The sequence below is a fragment of the Panthera pardus genome, unplaced genomic scaffold, assembly GCF_024362965.1.
Source record: "Panthera pardus isolate Hobbes unplaced genomic scaffold, ASM2436296v1 HiC_scaffold_24, whole genome shotgun sequence".
Taxonomy (NCBI): domain Eukaryota; kingdom Metazoa; phylum Chordata; class Mammalia; order Carnivora; family Felidae; genus Panthera; species Panthera pardus.
Window position 1 is genome coordinate 53,572,859 of NW_026526810.1, and position 25,501 is coordinate 53,598,359.

The following is a 25,501-nucleotide window of genomic DNA, read 5'->3' on the forward strand; positions in this document are numbered from 1 at the left end:
GCAGAGAGCTGCCGAGGAGGTCTGGCCTCTTGTCTCCTCTCATATGCTCAGCCCTCCTCTCGTATGCTCGGCCCTCCTCCCTGAGAGGCTCATCTGGCTCAGGCTGGGGCTGCGCTGCAGTTGCCACAGTTCTGCCCCTACCCTGGCCAAGACCTTCAGCCTCAGGGGAACCAGCTTCCTGCCTCTGCTCCTAGGACTTGTCTCCCCTCCTTGCTGCATCTGCAATTCTGTTGCTCCATGTCTGAAAGGGGTGCTCCACCTGTGGGCCCTGGAGCCCTGCCAGAGGTTTCTGGAGATGCTGGTTGGCCCAGCCTCTTGGGGAAGAGGAGAAGGTGCTAGGCTAAAGGAGTGACTTGGGGGGGTGGAGCCCCAACCTGTTTATAGGATCATGGCTCCTCGGAACCTGGCAGATTCTCAGTCCCATTCCCTTGGAATAGTTGCTGCCAGCCAGCGAGGGAGCTGGCATCTTGGGAGGAGCTGGAGCCTGGGAGTGTCAGTATGGAAAGACTGACAACTAGGGGACCACCTGGCCATCCTCACCAGGTAACAGTGTTGCCAAGCCCTTGGGCATCGCTCAGGGCAGGGCCTGGGGCCAGGGTGCATTCTGAGAAGCCTGACATAGCTAACACCGAGGTAATTCTGACCTCTGGCAAAGGCCTGGGTCCCAGAGCTGGGGTCTCAGCCTAGGCAGAGGCCAAGGGTGGGAAGTAGAAGGTAAGGGGTTCTGTGTTTGGGGATGGGGAGTGGGTCGGGTGGATAGATGATCAGCTCTCATAAAAGTAGAGGGCCTGGGAGACCAGAGGCTTCCCTCTCCACTGTGAGTGATCAGCCAGTAGCCCCCTTAGAGGCTCTTACCCTCCTTCCCACAAAAGCTCACAGGCTGCATCAGAGAACACAGTGGCTACGTGTCACCAAAGGATACCCCACCAGGCCCATAGTTCACCACTGCAGGTAGTGAACTTCTTGGAAATGGTTGGGGCCAAGGGACCACCCTGTGTGTCTCAAGAGGTCTGCCAGGCCAACTCCCCACCCGCTGCCAGTTACTTACCGGGCCCAAGAGATGAGGCTGCAACCAGGCCACAGAGGTCTATAAACGACTAGCCCCACTCCTTCCATGTGCTTCCCCTTAGCCCAGATTTGTCTTCCTCTGCTGTGGACCAAGGCCAGAGGCACTGGCTCCTCAGGTCTCCCCTGGTGCCCCAGGCAGTGGCCATGACAGGGGCTAAGTGTGCTAAGCACACTGTCCTGAGGCATTTGCCTCATTCTTCAGACGTTGCCAGGCCTCTGGAACCTTGACCCTGAGACCCAGGCCTGAGTCAGATCCAGTCCAGCAGTTCCAGACTGGTGTTTCTGCAGAAGACTTGCCTGACTCAGTCCAGGGACCAGGCAATCTGGGGAAGGATAGAGAGACACCCCTCCACTGAAGGATGACACCCACTGCCCCAGCCCGTGTCAACCTGAGGTCTAGAAGACCACCCCCTCCAAGGTGGACATTAGTGAAAACGCCTTGATGGGGGGCTGGGAAGAACCCAAGGCTGCAGGAGCTGGTGGTGGAGGGTTTGGACAGCCCGGGGTTAATCTGCTCCTCCTGTCAGGAGACTGAGCCCCTGACCCTACAGCCTCCAGCTGTGGAAGTTTCTGAAGTATCTGTCTTCGTCCTTGTCTCCCTGGGGAAGGCAGGGCATCTTTTCCTGCTACCCTCTGCCTGCTCTAGGCCCAGCCCAGGGGCAAAACTGAAGCTCAAGGTGCAGTGGCTCTGGGAGCTTGAGTCGGCCCACATGCCTGGAAAACACCTTTCCTGCAGCTGATGTTGTTGGGACTGACTGAGTCCCCAAGACCAGACCCTTAACCCTCAGCCTTCAAGTCGGCTCCTGGGGCAGCCTCAGTAGTGGCCTCACCCAGCGTCTTTCCTACTGGAAGAGGGAACTGGTGCCTGCCCTGGCAGCAGGAGCTGAGCTGGCAGGACAGGCGAAGCATCCAGGACTTGCTCTGGAACGTGCCTGCTGTGAGATCTGGGAGAATCAGCTCAGCATGACTCAGGAGACACGGGGCCTGAGGCTGTTCCTGAAGTTTCCAACCTCCCTCTCTCCAACCTCCTCTACCACACAGGTCCCTGGGTGCCAACAGGGGGAAAGGCAGCCTGCTCATTTTTCTCCTCCTGATGAAGACCCCATGGTCACAGATACTCCAGACCCCTATATGGGGACTCCAGCCCCCTCAAACTTCCTTGGGTCATATCTCCTGTCTTGAGCAGGGGTCAGCACTGAGTCTCTCCATAGGGAGGAGGCTGGGGGAGGCCCTGGGAGAAACAGTGGCTGACACTCTCAGCAGGGAGGTACTCCCAGGATCTTCCAGGAAGCTGGGCTGGGGGTCCTTGCTGGAGAAGCTCTCCATAAGCATCCAGGGTCAGTCATCAATTAAGGATTGATGGGATGATTTCAGATGGGAGGACATTTCAAAAGGGAAGGGGAAGCTGCAGTGCCCTCAGGAGAATCCTATTAGTTCAATATTCACATTGGTCTAAAACAAATCTATGAAATTCTGCTGTCTAGATATCCACAGGGCAGTGGGGGAAAGTTGCATGCTTTTACAAAGAAGCAAAGTCCTGGGAAGGTAGAACAGCACAGGAGATATGAGCTCTGGCCTTAAAGATCTGGGTTTGAATCCTGACTATGTCACCTACTAACTCTGTGACCTATGGCAAGTTGACCTTTCTGAGCAGTTCTCTCATCTGTAAAATGGGAGGAAAGCAGAATACTATCTTGTACTATCTTAGGAGGTTGTCAGGAGGATAAATCAAGTTGGAATACATAACATGCTTAGTACAGCACCTAGAAATATGACAAGCACTTAATAAACAGTAATAAGAGCAATTATCTGGAAACTTTACTTTTTTGCTAAGCATTCTACAGGTGTTAACACATTTAGCCTCTACTAATTCCACTACATATGAGGAATTGGAGGCACTGGGAAGTTTAGTGACTTGTCCAGGGTCACACAGCAAGTAAGCAGAGGACCAGGGTTTAGATCCAGCTATCGTGGCTGGGAGCCTGCCTTGACCACCCCACTCCACCTCCCTCAGTAGTAATTACTGTAATTACTGTCACTGCCCATCCTCTGGTGCTCTGCAACATTGATGGTTTTAGGTGTGACAAGAAATAGGGTTTCACCCTGGAAAAATATCCCGCCAGGGAACAGTGGGCTTTCTGAGATTGAGAGGCTTTTGGTGACCAGAGAGAGAAATGGGCAACAATGCTCAAATTGGGCACGGTGACTGTCTGGAAAGGAGCAACTGGGGACACTTAGAAGCCCCATGTGGCTCTAGAGCAGCCCACAGGCTGTGGCCTCGAGAATGAGGGGGAGCAGGGGCTGCCTCTGTCCTTGCCCTGTCCTGGAGTGGGGCATGGAAGCACAGCTCCCTCCTGGGCCCCAGGACCCCAGCCATCACTTCCTCTGTCCAGGCAGTGATAGAATCTGGGTGCATGGAGGACATGGAACCAGGTGTCTAAAAAGCCATGAAACGTCTACCATTTATAAGCTCTGGCTTAAGGCGTGTAGGGTCAAAGTGTTGCTAGTGTCACTGGAGTTAAGCCCCAAGAAGGGAGAAACAAGTAGGCCTTGCAGGGGGTTCGGGGTCGGGGCAGGCGGGTGGGGGGGGGGGGTTGGATATCACATATGCTCTGCCAGAAAGCTGACAGGAATGACAAAGATACTCAGCATGAAGGCACAGGACAGTGATGTGGGGACCCACAGGGCACTGGTCCTGAGCGACCCTGCTGTGGTCCATTGTCCTTTAAGTTTCTCTGTGGGAATAGAGAGCTGGTCTGTGGACACTGAGGCAGCCCCCAGCAGGCAGCGTCTGTGCAGAGCTGAGATGGGCCCTGGCAGGAGACTTCTGGATCATGGGCACAGAAGGGACTGATGGTGGGAGGGCACAAAGCAAGAAAGCTCCTTGGTGTCATCGCAGCACTATCTCCCCACCACATGAGGCCGAATGTCTATCATGGAAGCACAGTGTCACCTCTACCTCAGCCCGCAGGGACTTGCTGTAAGAACCTTGCGCAGGGTGCCCAGTAACAGCTCCATAGCCAGGCCTCAAGAAGAACAGAAACCCTAGGCACCCAGGATCTAGGCAGTGGCAAGGCCCTCAGCAGTAGGGATGTGAGGATAGCCCCCGGGTGCCCTGTCCCCAGCAGGACTTGGTGCATCCTACTTGCCTACTGCTTGTCCTTCACCACCTCTGCTCCTTTTGCCCCTGTGCACTTGTGCCCACTCAGTTCCTTCTTCCTCCTCACTGGGCTTTTTGTCTGTGGGCTAATGTGGCCTCCCCAGTGCCTTAGTTCACAATGGCCTCTTGCTCACGGTAATGGCCTGATGCTCTTGGAGTTTCCTATTTCACACTCAAGAGAGGGTGAGTGCCCATGGCTGTCACAGATGACTGGGCTTCCCAGGGCCCAGCCTCCCTGGTGTCGAGTCCCATGTCCTGTCCAGAGGGCTGAGGGGTGCTGAACAGCAGACTCACATGCTTCACCAAAGGGCTGCCCTCTCTGGGGGCCCTGGGTGGGGGCAACCCCAAACTGACATGTCCAGTGTGGTGGCCATTCCTTGGCCCTCATTTCCCTGCTTTCACCACTGCACTGTGCAATCCTGTCCCTGAAGGGGAGGGGATCCCACAAATTCCACCCCCTGGGTGGCCTGCCATGCCTTGACTCCTATAGCCTGGAACCACAGCTCCGAGGACAGTGGTGGGCACAGGCTATTTGGCCCCAGAATGCCATGCAGCATCATGGAGCATCTTAGGAGAAACCTCAGCACAGACTGGTGGGCTCGAGTTTGGGCGGGAAGGACTGAATAGTCTGTTATTTCTCTCCAGGTGGAGGCCTCTGCTTGCTGGCGGCTTACTGTGAAGGTCCTGGAGGCCAGGAACCTGGGCTGGGCTGACCTGTGTGAGTAATGGTTTCCTGGGCTCCAGGGGTGCAGAGATGACCAGACCCTATGGGAAAGGCCCAGGCGAGAACCTGGGGGCTGGGCTGGTTGTGGTAGGAACTTGGTGAGTCCCCTGGAGAGGAGTGTAAGGAATTCTCTCTGACACTGTTCTCTTGATGTTGGCAGTGAGTGAGGCAGACCCCTACGTGACCCTACAGCTGCCCACTGCACCTGGGACAAAGTTTAAAACCAAAACAATCACCAACTCCAGTCATCCTGTATGGAATGAGACCTTCAGTTTCCTGATCCAGAGTCGGGTCAAGGTAAAGGCCAGGGCCACCCTCCTAAGGACAGGCTATATCCTTCTTTTGGAACACATTTCCCTCCAGGGCTCAGTCGGAGACACTGGGGAGGTATCTTTGTTCCCAGCCTGGATACGGCTGTGTGGGAGAGAATGTGTGACCCAGCAGCTGGCTGTGAGTCTGACCTCTGGCAAGTTGCTGGTCCTCTCTAAGGCCATGGGTGGAAGGGAGACAGGAAGAATCCCTTCCTGATGGGGTTGTTGTGAGGTTAAATGAGATAAATGCATGGAAGCTCCTGGTACATATGGTGCCCTGGGGGACCAGCAAGCTGGGGTGGAGGTGGGGGCGGCGGGGGGTGGGGGGAGATTGGAGGTGAGCAAACACTGAAAGGATTTTATTTTTTATAAAAAACAATTAAAGGGTGGGGGAGATTAGGAACTTTGCCGGATTTCCTTTTACTGCTTTGAAGTTTTACTATCCTTTTTATTTTGAAGTACAAAGTATGGAGGCATAATAATCTTTCCTGACCCTGGACATCAAGTAAAGTTTCAACAGGTGTGAAGTACAGTAATGAGTAAATAATGTGTCAAGTTGCTGTTCTCGGGTCCCTAGAATATTCTGGAGCTAAACGTCTATGATGAGGACCCAGTCACGGAGGATGATGCCTGCTTCAAGATTCTCTATGACGTCTCAGAAGTCCTCCCTGGCCAGCTGCTCCAGAAGACCTTCTCCCTGCGTCCCCAGGTGGGTGGGGGATCCCCTTGGGCCCCACCTCTCTCAGCTCCAGGCTGAGGAAGTTACATTTTTGCCTATCTATTGGGATGCTGCTGGGTTGAATTCATCTCAGAAAGATGGCAACCCCTCCCAGAGATTTACACATTAATAGGAAAGGAAAAGGTTTAACTAGACTGTTACAGACTGAATCACTCTGTGGAGGGATTTTAGTCATCTATGGGAGGAAGGTTTCAGTGGTGAACAACTTCCTAATGTCCATCAAAACACAGCTCAGGGTAACTAACCCTTGGGGCAGTTGTGGGATCCATCACTCCTGCTCACTGCCTCTGATCTCCCGTGGTACCCAAGGCCTGCTTTATGAAGGCCTCTGCTCTTTCTCCAGCAGGTAAGGAGTGGGAAGGCAGGGTTCTGGGGTCAGGTTCCCCACCAGAGGAACAGGAGATGGGCCCTGGGTGTCCTTAAGCCTCTTTAGGCTTGTGCTCATCCCTCTCTTCAGCCCTGCCAAGAAGAGAGAACTGCTCTCTGCAGACTTATCAGCTGGAGGTAACTTGGGCATGTAGACCATCTTTCCCTAAGCCTCAATTTCCTCATCTGTAAAGTGGGAAGAATTGTTATACTGTGCATCCCTGAGACACTGCTCGAGACGAGACAGTGCGTTGTCAAAGAACTGTGTCAACTCCAAAGATATGTGTAAATGTTGATGACTTGTTTATCTTTGATTTCAGGGACAGGAGGAGCTGGACGTGGAGTTCCTGATGGAAAAAACGTGAGTAACAATCACACAGTCTGGGGAGTGTCTCAGGACCCAGGATTTATTTAGGGAAATGTCTTTGACCCAGATTCTCCATCCCTCAGTCCTCACCCCTGCCAGTCTGGGTGGGGGGTCTTAGAGGAAAGTCACTGCTTCCTTGGCCCCACTGTCCCTCTCTTTCCTCACCTTGCACTTTTCAGAAGCACCTCCCTCATGAATGGTACCTAGGACTTAGGGTCCCTCAGCATCTCCCTGGGGAAGCCCCAGGGAGGCTGGAGGCTGGCCTGTGAGGGGACAGCCCAGTGCAGGGAGTATTCACCTTTGCCAGGCTGAGCTCCCGATGTCTTGATTTTTCCAGGTCAGAACGCCCAGAAAACCTCATCACCAACAACGTCCTTGTGGTAACCACTCTCCTCAGGCTTGTAAGGGCATCTGAGGGAGGGGCCCCAGAGCTGAAACTGAGGTAGGAGGTGCAGAAGGGACAGGCAGGGACAGAGGCTTGTGGTACTACCACCCCTGGCCTCCCAGCTAGGTGGTTACCGGGGCTGTGATCAGGGGCTGGGGCTTGGAGGGGCCAGGGCCTTCAAGGAATATGGAGAGAGAGAGTTTGAGGCTCTGCTGAGAGGAGATTGTAGCCCAAGGCTGGATGGCTGAGGGAGTGTTGGGGGAATTTTAGGTGTTCCTGACAGTGTTGTCACCTGTGATGGACTTAAGTTCTCAGCCTTGGAAGGTGGTGAGCAAGTCATGAAGCCCAGGCCGGGCTGGGGTGTTAGTACTGAAGTAGCAGAGGCTCAGAGGGAGTTTCCAGTGTGGTTGCTTCCAATCTGGGGGCTCTGGGATAGCGTCAGGGGGTCAGTCAGCTCCTCCTTGAGACACTGGACAGTTCTGGTCAGCTCTTTTAAAACAGAGCAAGCTCACAAAGCTGCAGTGGTAACCAATGCACTTTCTACTCAAAGCTCACAGGTGAGCAACACAGCCATGACCTGGGAGCAGGGCTGGGCCTAAGGTGAGGTAAGGCACATAGAGTCCCAAACTGAAGAAAGCATTTACCCTCAGGGTTGTGCAAGTGCCTGTTTGATGGGCTAGCATCACTTTTACAAATGCACGTTAAAATCATCATACCTAGGCAGCTGCTTTTTATCTGAGTGATGGAGACCAGTGGTGGGTTGATAAAGTCAGCAGGTCTACAGGAGAGCATCGGTAACAAGAGCCGGGTGGACTGTGGGTGTCAGCTGACAGGCATTACAGAGAATGAAAGGCATTACAGGCTCATTTGGCCAGCAGGTCAACAGGAGGACAGGCTGGAGGTACCTTCATTGTTAACATTGTAAAGGCTTCTCCAATCATAGACCAGTGGTTTGCACGCTACTGTTTGGGGGCAGCTATGGTAGAACACACTCTCCAGATTGAGTCCAGAGAAACACAGAGAAGAAAGAACGGTGTCTGAGGCTTGGGTGGCCTTCAAGGATCTCCGATGTTTGGCAAATCTAGGAAAGCCGAGGGGTGGGGTGTGCAGGGTGGAGAAGGGACTCTCCTGGCTGCTCCAGAACACCTGACTTGGCAGTTGCAGCAGATTAGAGGTGTCTCGAGTCAGGGGTTCTGCCTCCAGTCCCACTCTGGCCCTCACTTCCCGTTCTGCGTGTGGTGGATTTGGGACAGAGGGGTTCTGAGAGCAAAGCCAAGGAGACCTCAGCTTTCCCTCCAGAGCCCCCTGCCCATGATGTGGTCTGCCCCAGGCCCGAGAGCTGTCATGCCTGGATGTCCATCTGGTCAGCATTGGGAGCACAGCCACGGTCACAGGTGAGGCCTGCTCAGAACCAGGTCTGGCTTCTGCCTGAGGGTGGCTCAGAACCAGGTCTGGTCTCTGCTAGATGGGGTGACTGGAAACCTGTACAGAGTGGGAGGTGAGCAGCCGAGCAGAGCTTGCCTCTTTCTTCTTGCCCGCACTGGACAAGGGCAACAAGTCTCCTCTAGGCAGGAGGGTCCCCTGACCTGGAGGAGGCTATGTAGCAGGAGGTAGGAGTCCCATGGGGGTTGTGGGGCCCAGAAGACTGGGGAGGGCTCTTTCCAGAATCCTGTCTACCGGCCTGGGCTCCCAGGCCTTGGCCATGTTCAAGCAGCACTGCCGATTTCCCTGGGTCCCTGACAGGATTCCTGGCTCTTGTTCCACTTGTGCTAATCTGCCCATTTTCTCCCTAGATCAGGATGAGCTGGAGTTGGTGCTGAAGGGCTCATATGAAGACACACAGACCTCTGCACTAGGCACAGCATCCTTCTGCTTCCATTACATGGCAGCCCAAGAGGCAGAACTGAGTGGGCATCTGAAGGTAGGTCTTTGCTTTGGAGCTCTCCCAGCCTTGGACCAGCTCCAGCTGTTGTGGGCCCCTCTCAGGCCAACACCAGGCTCCTGTGGCCTTGCCAGCCTCCCCCAGTTAGACACTAAGCCCTTGGCAAGACAGGGAAATCACCAGGAGCCTCAAGTGGGCATGGGGGCTGTTATGCCTTGTCAGACTGTCTGAACTTTTCAATGGCTCCTGCAATGATGCTTTTAGATTAAAATCCCATATCTGTGCCCACAAGGCCTGGCCCTTGCCCACCTCTGTTGCCTCATCTTGGTCCACGCTCCCCCTCTTTATGATGCTCTAGCCATACTTGTCTCTTCTTGCTTTTCTAACATGCCAAGTGCTTTCTCTCTTCTACCTCTGACTCCTTTCAAGGCTGCCTGATCCTCTACTTCCTCTTTCTCCTTTTAGATCTCAGCTCAAATAGCACCTCTTCAGAGAGGCCTTCCTTGACTCCCCATCTTAAATAGACCCCACACACCCCTCCTTTGGTTATTGTATCATATCACACTGCTTATTTCCTTTACAACATTTTTTTCCCTTTACAACACTTACTAACATCTGTTCATTACCTAATTCATTATAAATTCATACGATAATTCAGTTAGAACCATAAATATTAGCAAGAATTTTTATAATTAGTAATTGTAATCACCATAATTATAATAATTATAAATATTGTGATTATTTTCATATTATCAGAGAGGGACTGTGTCTGGATCACTCTCTAGATACTCAGTAAGGATTGGCTGAATGAATGAATATTTCCCTCCAGAGGTTGGAAAGGAATGCCTGGAATTCAGACAAGTCAGCTGAGCACCTCACTGTGCCTCTAAGGTCCTTGGCCATGGGAAAGGAGGTGACCATTAACGTTCCTGCTACAAACGTAAGTGGCTTCAACTGGATGGGAAGTGCCAGTGAGAATAAAGATGGGGAGCCCAGGCCCCCAGGGTCTACCCACTTTCCCTCCAGGGTCTAGGACATCCTAGTTCAGTCTCTTGCTTTGATTTCAGGCCCCAGAAGTGACGTTGCAGCTCAAGACTGAGGGCTGGTAAGGGACATTCATATCTGTGGGAGACAGTGAGGGATGATCATGGGGCAGGGGAGAGCTGTGCAAAGCCTGGCCTTTGGGGATGGGAGAAGGGAGGTTATTTGGCATCTATCGTGGGCTTGGCCAACCAGTGGCTGAGCTATGCAGTGTCCCCTGACTCTTGGATCCTCTACTGCCCAGCCCTAAGGAGCTGGCTATGCACCTGGGCTTTGATCTGTGTGCAGAGGAGAAAGCTTTCCTGAGCAGGAGGAAGCAGGTGGTGGCCAAGGCTCTCAAGCAGGTCTTGCAGCTGGACAGAGACCTACAGGAGGATGAGGTTTGGGGGTGCAATACCTTGGAATGACCTTAAGGAAGTACCCGATTCCTATGCCCTCCCTAGACACTCTAGTCAGCAGACATGGGAGTGGACATGGAGCCGGGTGGGGGGTGGTGGTGAAGGGGGTAAGCTCTGGGGTTCTCACTCTCTTTGGGGATCTGTCCAGGGCTGAGATCTGTCACTTCCTGGGGGAGGGGCTGGGTACTAGCTCTAATCCCGACTCCAGTCAGGCCCTGGCCATGAGGTCCCTTCCCTGGAGCCAGGAAGTAGTTTCATCCTGGGTCCTTGCTAAGCCAGCCTATTTTTGTGTGTGGTCCAGGTCCCTATTGTGGGCATAATGGCCACAGGAGGAGGTGCCCGGGCCATGACGTCTCTCTATGGCCACCTGTTGGCCCTACAGAAGCTGGGCCTCCTGGACTGTGTGACCTACTTCAGTGGCATCTCAGGCTCTACATGGTGAGGGCCCTGGGGACTGGAAGACATAGATGATCAGGTCCCAGAGGGGAGTAGAATAGACACCAGGGGAACCTTCTCTGTGAGGAAGCCACATGGGTGTGAGCAGTCCGGTCTGACGGGTGCCAAAAGTGACTTTCTCAAAAGGGAGGAAGTAGATGTTACAGAGGTCCTGCCATGGGAGAGGCATTGTAGGACATCATTCCATGCTACCGAAGAGGTGTAAGGCAGCTGATTCAGAAGGAGCTGGGTTTGAGTCTCTGCAACACCACTTCCTGGGCAACTTATTTCCTCTGATTCTCAGTTGACTCATCTCCAAAATGGGGGTAATAGTAGTACATACTTCATAGGACTGTAATGGGACAGCCCAAGTAAAACACTTAACATGTATGATAAGTACCAGGAACTCCACATTGGTAGCTCTCTTCTCTTTAATTGTTGTTACCTCATTAAATCCTTATAACACTCCCTAGGGTAGTTTCTCTTACTGCCCCTAACACATAGATGAAGAAATTTAGATGGAGAGATACTGTCTTGCCTGAAGACACCACTGCCTCCTGTATCTGACTCTGCCTATGATGAGGTGGGGCTTTTCACTGTTAGAAATTCACTCCTTTGAGTCTTACTGAAATGTGACTTTAAGGAGTAAAAGAAGAGTAAACTCTGAGGAGTTTAGGTGACAGCTGTTGACATGCAGCATCTTAAAGGGCTTGAGGACAGGCCCATGAAGATGGGTGTAGGGTCTAGATCTGTTCCATACAATGCAGTAGCTGCTAGTCACCTGTGGATAGCAACCACGTGAAACGTGGCAAGTCCAAACTGAGATGCGTTATAAAATACACAAGGATTTTGAAGACGTAGTTTGAAAAATATAAATTTATGTCAATGTTTTATGTTGATTACATGTTGAAATTATAAATTTTAGATATATTGAATTAAAATATATTATTAAAATTAATTTTTACTAGCCTTCTCTTTTTCAAAATGTACTTACTAGGAAATTTCAGATTACATATGTGACTCACATTATATTGGACAGCGCTGATCTGAGACAAAGCCCTGAGACACATTCTCTAGATGGGCAGGGCCTTAGCTGCAGGAGTACCACGTTGGGAGAAGTGGGAGGGAGGTGTTGCAGTGACCCAAGCTGGGCCTCCGTCTCCCTCCATATTGTCCCTTTATTCTCCCAGGACAATGGCCCACCTCTACGGGGACCCGGAGTGGTCACAGGGGGACCTCGAAGGACCCATCAAATGTGCTAGAGAGCACCTGGCCAAGAGCAAACTGGAGGCCTTCTCCCCAGAGCGCCTAGCAAGCTACTGCCGGGAGCTGGAGCTGCGGGCTAAGCAGGGCCACCCCAAGACCTTTGTGGACCTGTGGGCTCTCGTGCTGGAGTCCATGCTGCATGGCCAGGTAGGGCACCTGCTTGCCAGGCAGGGCATGTGTGCACCTGCGGGACCAGGGCAACCTTGCAGTTAGTCGTGTGTGCATTTCCCACAGGTTGAGGGAGACGGGGATCTGTGGCTAGAGGAAGTAGGAACCACAGTGTCTCAGTGTCTGCCCTACTTTGGGATGCTGCCTTTTTGAATCAGGCTATTCTTCAGTTCATTGCCACAAAATAGAAATTTGTGGATCTCTCAAGAGCTTAGGGACCAGTCAATGCCAAAGTCAGTTCGGCAGTGAGACAAAAGTCTCACATTATGTTTGGGTGTCAGAGAGATTGCTTGAGCAATTTTTATTTTATCAATACTGCAATATAGAATGTATTCTTCTTCTATATCTTCATGACAGTGTTAAAAGCACAGACTCGAGCCAGATTCCCTGGGTTCAATCTCAGTACCTCTTACTAGCTATGTGTTCTTATGCAAGTTACTTAACCTCTCTGTGCCTCAGTTTTCTCATTTGTTCAGGGGGGATGAGAGAGAGGGGAGATTTAGTGAGAACAGTTCTCACCTCAAGGCGTTGTTGTGAGCATTCTGTAGTGCTTTGGGATAGAGTAAGCATTAAGTATTAGGTATTATATTTCTTTACTGTTATTGTAACACCATTAAGACAAAACTGAGGGTATGCATTTTTTTTTACATTGCTTCTTTTTTTTAAATTTTTTTTAATGTTTATTTCTGAGACAGAGAGAGACAGAGCATGAGCGGGGGAGGGCAGAGAGAGAGGGAGACACAGAATCCAAAGCAGGCTCCAGGCTCTGGGCTGTCAGCACAGAGCCCGACTCGGGGCTCGAACTCACAAGCCATGAGATCATGACCTAAGCTGAAGTCAGTCACTCAACTGACTGAGCCACCCAGGCACCCCTTTACATTGCTTCTTTAAGGAAAGTTTAGTAAGTCAACTGTTAAATCTTACATTAACTGATATTAAAGTCAGTGATTTTTTTCCCACTATTGTTTTACCACATATAATTATGCAAACGTTTCTTTTAAAGTATGTGGGGGGCGCCTGGGTGGCTCAGTCAGGTGAGCGTCTGACTTCGGCTCAGGTCACCATCTCGCGGTCCGTGAGTTCGAGCCCTGCGTCGGGCTCTGGGCTGATGGCTCAGAGCCTGGAGCCTGCTTCTGATTCTGTGTCTCCCTCTCTCTCTGCCCCTCCCCCGTTCATGCTCTGTCTCTCTCTGTCTCAAAAATAAATAAAATGTTAAAAAAAAATTTTTTTAAGTATGTGGAACAACTAAAACACAAAAGGTTATCGTCAGCATTCATAATTAAAAGTAAACTATCAAATATATTAGCAGAGAAAGGATTCTTGTCTTTCTTGTTTTTGGGAATCAGGAGTTTGACCAGGAAAGATTTTTTATAAATGAATGAGTGCCAAAAATGGCTTTGCTTTGAATTTTTCTTTAAATGTTATTCTTGCTGGCAAGCACAGTGCTATTTGGAAATTACCAACCATTCTTGTTTTGTATTTATTAGTTTAAAAATATTTATTATAAAAATCAGTATTTCTCATTTAAATATTATGATAATCTTCAGATTATCAAGATATAAAAATCCTGATAAGAAAATGCATAAAGCAGAAAGAATAACGTAATGAATATGCACAATCTTGCCAACCAGCCTCAGAAATATAATGTTACAGAAAGAGTTGAAGCCTCCTGTGGCTCACTCCCAAGTCCCATTTCCCTCCCACCCCAGAGGGAACCACCATCCTGAATTTGGCTTTATCATCACACTCATATCTTCGGTCTTACATGTTATTGTATTGTATAATACAAAACATAAGTACATAACATACTTTACTTTTATTGTTTATCTTATTATACACCTTTTATTATACATCCTTAAGAAAAATATAATGTTACTTGCACAAATGGTTTTGTACAAGTCCCCTTGTGCACAAATGTTAGAGATTCTCTGAGCCTTGAAGATACACACCCAGCAGTGGACTTATCAGGCCATTGGGCACATGTATCATTTGCTTTCCTACCTATTGCCAAATTGTTCTCCAAATTGTTCTCCAAAGAGGCTTCATTAATTCACACCCCTACCGTCAATGTATCATGGTTTCTTTTTCTTACGTGCTCTTTAAAATTTTAGTTTTTTGAGAGCCAAAGCATAAGAGACTGTTAAAAACTGAGAACAAACTGAGGGTTGATGGGGGGGATGGGAGGGAGTGGAGGGTGGGTGATGGGTATTGAGGAGGGCACCTTTTGGGATGAGCACTGGGTGTTGTATGGAAACCAATTTGACAATAAATTTCATATATTAATAAAAAATAAATAAATAAATAAAATTTTAGTTTTTTGATCATTTTATGGGTGCTATACAAAATTTTGTTATAGCTTTCCATTTTCTTGATATTAATATTATTTATTAATTAATTACAATTAATATTAATAATATTTAATATTCAATAAATATTTAATTTAATATTTAATTTATAATATCTAAGTATCAAATAGAATATATAAAATATATAATATAAATATAAATATATAATTTAATATTTAATAAATGTTTAAGAAATTTAATAATTAATAAATAATAATTAAAATATCTAAATATAATTTAAATATAAAAATAATAAATATAATATTTAAAAATAATTAAAATAATAATTAATATTAACATATTATTATCCACTTCTGGATATTAATCCTTTATCAGTTCTATTAGATTTTGACGCATAGTTTTAATATAATCCAGTGTCTCATTATGTTCTTTATGGTTTGTGCTTTTACGGTCTTGCTAGAGAAATCTTTCTCCCTCCTAAAGTTATAAAATCTCTTCCTATATATCCTTATTAAAGTGTTAAAGATTTGTTTTCCACAATTACGACTTTAATCTACTCAGAATATGTCTTCAAGTATTATGTGGACTTGAATCCAATTTTTTTTTTCTATATGGATAGCAAACCTTCCTAATGCCACTTGTTGATTCTTCTTTCTCTACAAGTCTGCATTGCTGCTTGTCTCACTTGTCAGCTCTCACACACTCATGGGACCCTTCCTGAGCTCTCTTCCATTCGAATGGGGCCGATTCCCTGTGCCAACACTACCCTGGCTTAGTGACTCCACATTTGTAGTACATGCTGGTATTTGACAGGGCTGACTTTCCCCCACCTGCCACCTTGGTTTTTCTCAGAATTGTCTTGGCTCCTTTTGGGCCTTAGCTCTTCTATACGTGTAATGCAATCAGCCAGTCAAGTTTCATGGGAAAATTTTTGGAATTTTTATTGAAATGGCATTAAATTTATAAAACCAATGTAATTACTTGAAATATTTTTATTTTATTAATATATCCTGTGTATTGTTTAGGTCTATTATTGAAGTTCATGTTCTGGTGTGAGGATACAGTGTTTTATTAGTGGCTTTCCCATCTGGTGGAGGTATAGTTACTATAGAGTTGGGAGAAGCTTCTTTTAAGTTTATTTATGATGTGCTATAAAATGCAGTTTGATCTGAGGCTATAAAGAACACTTTTATTTAATTACCCTTTGATTCTCCAGTAATGACTTCGTGCATGGTTTTATGTACAAGGTTTGTAGTCTTTTTTTAAAAGACAAACTTAATAAGGTTTTGGGGTTTTGGGGGTTTTTTGGTTTTTTTTTTTTTTTTGGTTCACAGGAAAAAAATCTTATGATCTTGTTGAACAAACAATGTGTCCTTAAAAATGAGCACTGGTGTGGTTTTAAAATTTTTATTTTAATGTTAAAGCTTTTCAAATAGTCTTTTTTTTTCTTAGTTATCATGCTTTATCTCTTAAAGCTAACATTCACTGTATGCTTTTTAAAAACTTTTTAATGTTTATGTATTTTTGAGAGAGAGAGAGGGAGTGCAAGCAGGAGAGAGGGAGAAGGAGACAGGATCCGAGGTGGGCTCTGTGCTGAGAGCAGAGAGTTTGATGTGGGCTCAAACTCACAAACCATGAGATCATGACCTGAGCCGAAGCCGGACACTTAACCAGCTGAGCCACCCAGGCGCCCCCATTGCATACTTTTTAAAATAATTATTTAATCAGAAAAATGTAGTATGTATTTCAAATTTAACTTTCTGGGTAGAAAGAAGCATTTATTATCTCCCTGCTATACCAATCCATGGCTCCAAAAGTCATTTTACATGTCAGAAAATAGAACTCCATAACAAATCACAGTTTCATTAATATTAAGTATTATTAGAGAAATAGTATAACCTGAACTTTACACAGAACGATGTTATTAGTCTACACACTTCTATAATATTGTCGTGGTTTTGTAAAAACCTGCTTGAAAATACACCAGTTATAATCAGTGCTTCTCAAACTATGTCTCTCACACATTTTTCTTTTATCTTTTGGTGGCAAGCACTGAACTGCTTAGAATCTACTCACCATTCCTCAGGAAGAAATTCAGTTTTTCTCGTGTTTTCCTGAGTTAAGAAGGTCTTACGTGTTTTTCTTCAATTCTGGACAGAAAGGCTTTGCCTTTAGTTCCCCCCCCTCCACCCCCCCACCCCAATGCAGTGCCTAGACCACATGAACCCATGGTCAACACTGCACTCAGCTTCCACACCTCAGGGGGACTCCTGAGTCATCAGAGTGGTGTTCTGAAGGGTTGGGGATGCTCATTTGGAAACTGGGGGTCTGGAGATCCAGAGGCTTGCCACCACTTCCTGGTGAGCTATTAAAAGGAAAAAGAGGGGCGCCTGGGTGGCTGTCAGTTAAGCATCCTACTCTCGATTTCCACTCAGGTCATAATCTTACAATGGTGAGATTGAGTCCTGCATGGGGCTCCATGCTGGGTGTGGAGCCTGCTTGGGATTCTCTCTCCCCCTCTTGCTCTATTCTCTCTCTTCCGGTCTCTCTGTTCCTCTCTCTCTCTCTCTCTCTCTCTCTCTCTCTCTCTCAAAAAAAAAAAAAAAAAAAAGGAAGAAGAAGGCTGGGTATTATTTCAGTAGATGGTGGAGTGTGCTGACCCTCTCCCCCAGGTCAGAAATGGTTCATCTGGAGTAAATAAAGGACACATTTTCCCTCATCGTACAAGACAAAAGAGCAGACAAACAGGATGCCTAAATAAAAAGAAGAGAATTGGAGAATTATTACCCTTTGAGAAGGGAAATTGCATGTATTAATCAAGCTCCCCCTCTCTTCACTACATACACACTTCACACCTGAGGGACTGACTTGTATGTATGACAAATAGTGCCAGGGGCTTAAGCTGTATTTGGGGATTCTTCCTGTGGTTTCCCTAGAACTCAAGTCCTATTGGGCACTAGTGCAGAACTAGGGGAAAAGATGATGCATCAGTGACAGAGGGCTGCAGGGGGAAGATGGGGGACACCGGGCATGTGGGAGGGGTCTCCTCACAAGAAAGGTAGGGCTAGCATCCTGGGACATACATCTGCTGATCATCAGAATCATCTGGCGAGACCAAAGAAAAAGCAAATTCCTAAGTGGTTTTTGCTGATTCTCAGGAGGAAACCCAGTAATCTGTATGTTTAATTTAGCACATTCTCCAAGTAAATCAGATCATAAGGGCTGATAGGGCAGTTTGGGAAACCCCTAGGTCTGGCTACTGAGTGCGGTGCCTTCCAGTTCAGAGAGCCTAAGAGAGGGACGGTGTATCTGTGTGTGGCACACGCCCCGCTTTGGCAGAAGCAGCCAGGACCTGTGGAAGCCTCGTTCCCCAGGTGGGGCTCCAGCCAGCCACCACCATTAACCTTGCTGATGCTGGAAATGAACCCTATTTGCATCCTTGGTCCGGGATAGAGGGAGACCTTTCTGTGCTCCTAGAACTCCGTGAGGCTCTGCGGAGGCTCCTCAATAAGGCGAGCCACAGTCCTTGCCATCAAGGCAGAACTTGGAGTTTTATTGAAGAGAAAATTGGAAACAGAGGCAAGACTAATCAACGGGGTACAACTTCAACTGTGCAAAGCAGGAAAGAAGGGGGTGAAGAGGGAGAGGCAAGGATGACCAGAAAGCATGTTGGAAGGGCTGAAACTTGAACTGCATTCATGTGAATCTAGAAGGGACAGCCCATCCCCCGACAGAGCTTACAAAGTGTACTGAAAGGGGATTCCTGTGTCCTTTCTGGAAAGCAATGTATGTGTGTGTGTGTGCCTTTGTGTCCATGTGTCAGGGCCCACATCCACTCCACCCTTCAACCCATAAGGATGGGGCCAACGGAATCATAGGAGCAGGGGTAGGGTATTGCTGTTGACACGGTAGTCCTTGTGAATGGCATTCTTTTGAGACATGTGCAGTGCACAACCTCCATAGTCCCCCATGGTGACCCTGAATCTGGTCAGAATATGAGGGTGGGAGTGTAAACTGGATGGGTGCACCCACCCATGCCACCCAAATTCCAGCGGGGAGCTGCCTCCTCACCCTCAGCCTGTACCTCCAGGATGCTCCCTACCTCACTTAAGCCCTCATGCCTCCCACTCCAGGTGATGGATCAGAAGCTGTCAGAACAGAGAGCTGCACTGGAGCGGGGCCAGAACCCTCTGCCCCTCTACTTGAGCCTCAATGTCAAAGAGAACCATCTGGAGACCCTGGACTTCAAGGGTACAGTCTTTAGTCCTGTCCACACTACCCTCCAACATACATACACACACACACACACACACACACACACACACACACACACACACACTCATACACACACGTACATGCATACCTCCTATGCACCCAGCAGGCCTTCAGAGGATTCAAACAGGAAACTCCTACACAGAGTGCTCAGCCTTCTGGAAGGGAGGAGGTTCTGATGGGCTAATGAGCCAGGGAGCAGAGCCCACTCTCCTGGTTGTGGGGTAGTGGGGATGTGGTCAAGGGGCTGGGTGGAAGAATGGTGAGCCCAGGAGTCAGCCAGGCAGAGAGGAGGCTAAGGCCTGTGTGGGGGGCAGTGTCTTTGGCCCCTGTCAGAGCTGGGGCTCTCCTCAACCCACTCTCCTCTCATTCCTGCCTCTTGCTCCTATTCCTACAGAGTGGGTAGAGTTTTCACCCTATGAAGTGGGGTTCCTGAAGTATGGAGCCTTTGTCCCTTCTGATCTCTTTGGCTCTGAGTTCTTCATGGGGCGGCTGATGAGGAAGCTCCCTGAGTCCCGGATCTGCTTTCTGGAAGGTGAGTGGTGGTCACTCGGAAGATTCTAGCCAGTCCTGGGCCAGGCCTCATTGCCCAGACATGATTCCCATACTCAGGTCTGGCAGAGCCCCTGGAGGTGGGGGAAACTGGAGTTGGGCTGTGGGGAAAAGCCATTGCAGGGGCAGCCCACCTGACTCCCCTCTTCCGTCCCCACCCTCCAGGTGATGGGAGGCAGGGTGCTGAGGCTTGAGGGTGACTTTGGTGGGGGTTTGACCTTCAGGTATCTGGAGCAACGTTTTGTCCCTGAACTTGCTGGATGCCTGGTATGACCTCATCAGCTCTGATGACACCTGGAAGCAGCATGTCAAGGACAAAATTAAGAACCTGGGTGAGAAGGGGGGACAGTGCGAGGAGCCTGAAATGAGTCTACTTCCTCTTCAGGTGCTTGGGGGAGGGCACTATCAGAGGGGAGGCAGGGCCAGGCATTTCCCGGCCTTTCACTGGACCGATGTCTGTTTCTCTGAACCCAGAGGAGTCTCCTGCCTCCATGAGGACCTCCTCGTGGCTGGAGGCCTCATGGCTGCAACCCGGAACAATGCTGGCCAAGGCATTTAAGGGCTTCCTGACAGGCAGGCCGCTCCACCAGCATAGCCTCAACTTCCTTCGGGGCCTCCAGCTGCACCAGGACTACTATAGCCAGAGAGACTTCTCCACCTGGGCAGGTAAGGGCCCCTGCCGTGTATCCCCAGGTAATAGGCTTAGGCTCCCAGGTGGAAATGGACCATGGTTAGGACTGGCGGGGGACTTGGGGGGAGGGGGGGTCGTAGCATTCCCTTCTGGGGTTGGCCTGCAGAAGGTCTTGGGAAGGGCTGGGGTTGTGTGTGCTTTCAGGGAGTGATTCCAGAAGTTAGAAGGGGACATGGAGACAAATGTAGTATGAAAGGTAGATGATCTGTGGTGGAGGGGCTGCCTCTGACTATCACTGCCTCCCCCATCAGACTGTGAGCTAGACTCCACCCCTGGCCAGCTTACGCCTCAGGAGCCACAGCTCTGCCTGGTAGATGGCGGCTACTTCCTCAACACCAGCTGTCCCTCCATGTTCCGGCCAGGCCGCAGACTGGACCTCATACTCTCCTTCGACTACTCCCTATCCTCACCCTTTAAGGTGCTTCTGGTTGCCCCATGGGAACCCCAGATACTCTAGTCAGCCAGGCCATGCTCCAGGGGCAAGCAAAGGGCCACTGGGCCACTGGCCCTGACTTCCTGGGTCCCCAAGGGGAAGGAAGGGTGACAGGCTCTAACCCACAGACTCCTGCCAGGGTCCTTGGTTGGGAAGGGCTATGAAGGTGCTGGGGCCCTGGGCTCCCAGGACAGGCAGATGGGAGGTAGCTCACCACATCCACCCCAAGAAGAACAGCTAGACAGAACTGGGAGGAGACCCTGGCCTGTCCACATCCTATCCCCTCCAGGCCCCCCTGGGTGGGAGACCTAGGGACACAAGTGGGTCCCCTACTGAGGCTCTCTAAGCTCTGGGATTTGAATAACCCAGATTAAAAAAATTTTTTAAATGTTTTTATTTATTCTTGAGAGAGAGAGAGCATGAGCCGGGGTGGGGGGTGGGGGGGGGGTCAGGGAGCAGAGAGAGAGGGAAACAAAGAATCCGAAGCAGGCTCCAGGCTCTGAGCTGTCAGCACAGAGCCCGACGTGGGGCTCGAACTCACAAGCCGTGAGATCATGACCTGAGCCAAAGTCGGACACTCAACCAACTGAGCCACCCAGGCGCCCCATGAATAACCCAGATTTGAATCCCAAGTGGGAGCAAGGGTGCTAGGTCTATACCTCACCTAAAGATTTTAACCAAACAACATTGCAGACCACTGGAATCCTTCGCCTCCCTCCAAGGCACTAGACCCCACACAGGTCAGTACCAGGTTGTCTTGACACTGAGCAGTCAGTTTGGGCTAGAGCTATCCTAGCATTTTCAAGAGCACTGACCTGGGATGACCAGAAAGTAGCTGGTTCTCTCTGGGCCCCCCTCTCCCCAACCAGACGCTGCAGCAGACTGAGCTGTACTGCCGGGCCCAGGGACTGCCATTCCCTCGAGTGGACCCCAACCCTCAGGACCAACACCAGCCAACAGAGTGCCACCTCTTCTCGGACCCCACTCACCCTGATACCCCTGTCCTGCTGCACTTCCCACTGGTCAATGCCTCCTTCAAGGACCACTCAGCCCCTGGTAAGGCATCCCCTCCCTTCCTAACAGCCTGGCAGCCTGGACCCTCAGAGGCACTGCCTGGGTCCTTCCCAGCCCTCCTGTAGCCAGCAAAGGGAGGGGGTCTTCAGGCTACTCCCACCCAGTTTTGGACATGGCAGTGTGCTGACTTCTGTTGTGGGCGCCGCATCCTCACAGGGGCTCTCTGTTGGCACAGTCACTGTGATGCTGTCCTCTGTCATGACCCCAGGCACCCCTCCCCCGGCCTCCCGAGCTACACCTGGGCTCCTCAGCAGTCCTGTTCTGTGGTGGTGTGTGGGAATCCCTGTACCAGAGGTCTGTGTTGTCCCCCCCGTCTGCAGCCATCTCCACCTGTGCTTAGGCCCCACATTGTTGGACCGCTAGACAGCCAGGACAGAGAGGCCCCGGGCCCCTTGCTCTCAGATTCCCCTGAAGCTACCTGAGATTTCAGTTGGCTTCTGTCCTCCCACCCCAGCCCAGCCTGCCGTCTTTTCTCAGGAAGCTGGGACTCCACTCTGGGGCCTCTGAAATGTAAACCCTCATCACAGGCCTTCCAATCCTCACCTCCTGTCAATGGGTCAGACCTTTAACTCCTTCTGGTGGGAAAACTTAACTTCTGCCTTTGTACATTATTCCTGGCTTGCTGGTTCCCATTCTAATTCCAAACCTTCCAGCTCTACCCTTAACAGGCTCAGCCCACGTTGCGGAATTCTCTTTCTCTCTCAACAAAGACTGGTTCTTACAAAGCAAAAATCCCTTTGGTTTTCAGACTCTTGGCTGAATCTTTCACTGACCTGACTTTGTTGTCCCACTGTTTCCACCTTGCCCCTGAAGGTGATACAGAAGGATACTGTGAGGTTCCCTTTATAGTGGAAGTGCATTGCTATGAGGAAGTGTGGGGAGCAGCAAACCCTTCAGATCTCAAAATAGTGCGTTCATATACTAACCACATTTATATTTCTGGGCAAAGGACACAGAGGGCAGAGGAAAGCAAGGAGCCCCTTCAGTGAGGAACAGCGCCCCCCTGTGCCCAGTCTCAAGGCTTCATTCTGCCCACCCCTGGAGGCCTGTGGGTCCTACTCCTAACCCCTCCCCTCTCCGGACAGGTGTCCTACGCAGCCCCACAGAACTCCCAGCTGGCCAGGTGGATCTCACTGGGACCGCCTCACCCTATTCCCTATTCAACATGACCTACAAGGAGGAAGATTTTGATCGCCTGCTGCAGCTTAGTGACTACAATGTACGGAACAGCCAGGATGCCATTCTGCAGGCCTTGAGGATGGCCATGAAACACCGGGCCCTGGGGGCCAGACCTCCAACAGCACAGAATTGAGGCTGCTCAGGGACCCGGCACCCTGAAGACCCTCCAGGGGCTGAGGGCTTTAACCCAAGCACAGCTGGCTACAGCCACAGCCCTGCAGCCCTCACTGGGCTGGAGTTCTGGGCTGTCCCAGGCCTGGGCTTCCTCGGCAGCCAGTCTCACGACCCAAATTCTCCCTCACTTTCATCGCTGGCTTGAGAGGAGCTGGAAGTGAGCTCCTCACCAGGCCAGAGTGTAGAATAGCTGGTCCGACTGGACAAAAGTGCACGTGTGATTACTTTCATGCTGAACAGAACAGATTTGGGGTACACGCTTGAGGCTTGAGACTAGGAGTGGGGACAAGCAGGGCAAGGGATGGCCTGACTGAGAGGTGGCTCCGGGCATCAGGAATCACAGTATGTCCTGAGAGTCCCCTCTTCGTCCCCTCCTCCTTTTTCTCATTCTCCTTTTATACTCTTTGTAAGCAACTTTAGTGAGCTATAATCCACATACCACATAATTCATCCATCTATAGCGTATGACTCTGTGGTTTTTCCTTGTGCAGCTTCCACCATCGTCATTTTGAGAAGATTTTCACTTCCCCGGAAGGAAGCCCCTCATCCCTTAGTTGTCAACGTCAACCCTCCCTCCCCAGCCCTAGGCAACCACTAATCTACTTTCTGTCTCTACAGATTTGCTTATTCTATTTCATATAAATAGAATCCTATAATATGTGGCCTTTCGCGTCTGGCTTGTTTCACTTAGCGTAATATGTTCAAGATTGATCTACATTGTAGCAGGTATCTCTGCTTCACCCCTTTCCAAGGCCGAATGCAATTCCGTTGTGTAGATGGCCCAACTTCACCTAATGGTCATTGGTTAATGGGCCCTTGGGTTGTTTCCACTTGTTGGCAGTTATGAATAATGCTGCTATGAGCATTCATATACACACTTGTATGTGGACAGTGTTTTTCATTGCTTTGCATGTATACCTAGAAGTGAAATTGCTAGGTCTTATGGTAATTTTCTGCTTAGCCTTCTGAGGAACCGCCAGCTAGTTTTCCAAAGCTGCTGCAACGTTTTCCATTGCTGTCAGCATTGCACGAGGGTTCCAGTTTCTCCACATCTTTGCTGACACTTGTTATACTCGTTATTTTCTGTCTTTTGCATTTTAATTGTCCATGTGGGTGCAAAGTGGTATCTTGGTATCTTATCAGCATTCCCCTAATGGCTAATGATGTTAAGGCTCTTTTCACATACTGTCGGCCTTTTGCATTTCTTCTTTTATCTATTCAGATCTTTTTGCCCGTTTTGACTGGATTATGTATCTTTTTATTATTGTCAGAGTTCTTTATATTTTCTACATAAAAATCCCTGATCCCTGATATATGATTTGCAGGTCTTCTCCCAATCTACGGGTTGCCTCTTCACTTTCTTGATGATATCCTTTGAAGCATGGAAGTGTTTTTTATTGTGATGGTGCCATTTATATTTTCTTTTGCTATTTGTGCTTTTGGTGGCATATTTAAAAAAACCATTGTCTAATCCAAGGTCATGAAGATTTACACCTATGTTTTCTTCTAATAGTTTTATAGTGTTAGCCCTTACATTTAGGTCTTTGGTCCATTTTGAGTTAACTCTTGTATATGGTGTGAAATAGGGGTTCAACTTCACTTGTTTACATGTGGATATCCAGTTATTCCAGCACCATTTGTTGAAAAGGCAGTTCTTTCCCCACTGAATTGTCTTGACACCCTCACTGAAAAATCAGCTATCTGTGAACACAAGGGTGTCTATCTGTGCTCCTTTCATTGATCTGTTTGTCTATCCTGATGTTATACCACACTGTTTTGATGGCTGTAGTATGTAGTCCATTTTGAAATCAGCAAATGTGAGCCTTCCAACTTTGTTGGGCATGAATAAGGGTTAAGTAACTTAAACTCAAAAGTGCAAAGCCAGCACTGGAACTGGAGATTTCCTTTTCTTTTCTTTTCTTTTCTTTTCTTTTCTTTTCTTTTCTTTTCTTTTCTTTTCTTTTCTTTCTTTCTTTCTTTCTTTCTTTCTTTCTTTCTTTCTTAATGCTTACTTATTTCTGAGAGAGAGAAAGAGAGAGAATGAGTGGGGGAGGAAGAAATACTTCAGGAGAGAGAGGGAGACACAGAATCCTGAGCAGGCTCCAGGCTCTGAGGTGTCAGCACAGAACCTGACGCATGGCTCAAACCCATGATCCGTGAGATCATGACCTGAGCTGAAGTTGGACACTTAACCAGCTGAGCCACCCAGGCGTCCCTGGAGGCTTTAAAATCAAGCCAGGCTGTCGCACCACACTGCATGTTTGAGTACTTACTTTATGGCATGTCCTACTGTGCAATGAAGAATTAACCATACCTGAACAGAGGTCAGGCCTTTGCTCTGGGCTACTGAGCGGTGATCTCTTCATCCCTTGAATGGCCTGATGGGAGTGTCTTTGTTTGCCTGGGAATCTGGCCGCTGCACAGCCTCATAGTGTGATTTGTGATGGGGACTCTGGAACAGTCCGTATTAGTTGCTGCCTCCAGAAGAACTGGGACTAAAGCCATGAGCC

General features: G+C 49.2%; 1 protein-coding gene across 1 annotated transcript; it reads left to right on the forward strand.

Moving 5' to 3' along the window:
- Nucleotides 1-428: 428 nt before the first annotated feature.
- PLA2G4D (phospholipase A2 group IVD) lies at nucleotides 429-23,647 on the forward strand. Its single transcript, XM_019442468.2, has 20 exons — nucleotides 429-543; nucleotides 4,874-4,946; nucleotides 5,113-5,249; nucleotides 5,841-5,972; nucleotides 6,689-6,729; nucleotides 7,073-7,115; nucleotides 8,451-8,514; nucleotides 8,914-9,041; nucleotides 9,832-9,942; nucleotides 10,070-10,107; nucleotides 10,288-10,423; nucleotides 10,743-10,879; nucleotides 12,067-12,289; nucleotides 18,750-18,867; nucleotides 19,286-19,423; nucleotides 19,665-19,772; nucleotides 19,915-20,106; nucleotides 20,383-20,549; nucleotides 21,434-21,620; nucleotides 22,724-23,647. The coding sequence occupies exons 1-20, from the start codon at nucleotides 499-501 to the stop codon at nucleotides 22,948-22,950; spliced, it is 2,445 nt and encodes an 814-aa protein (XP_019298013.2). The 5' UTR covers nucleotides 429-498; the 3' UTR covers nucleotides 22,951-23,647.
- The last annotated feature ends 1,854 nt before the right edge of the window (nucleotides 23,648-25,501 follow it).

What these genes read in the sequence shown, in the direction of transcription:
- PLA2G4D (XM_019442468.2), top strand. Translation starts at nt 499, where the DNA reads ATGGAAAGACTGACAACTAGGGGACCACCTGGCCATCCTCACCAG. An exon ending in CCTGGGCTGGGCTGACCTGT is followed by an intron (nt 4,947 to 5,112) that starts GTGAGTAATGGT and finishes TGATGTTGGCAG; the next exon opens with TGAGTGAGGCAGACCCCTAC. An exon ending in CCCTATCCTCACCCTTTAAG is followed by an intron (nt 20,550 to 21,433) that starts GTGCTTCTGGTT and finishes CTCCCCAACCAG; the next exon opens with ACGCTGCAGCAGACTGAGCT.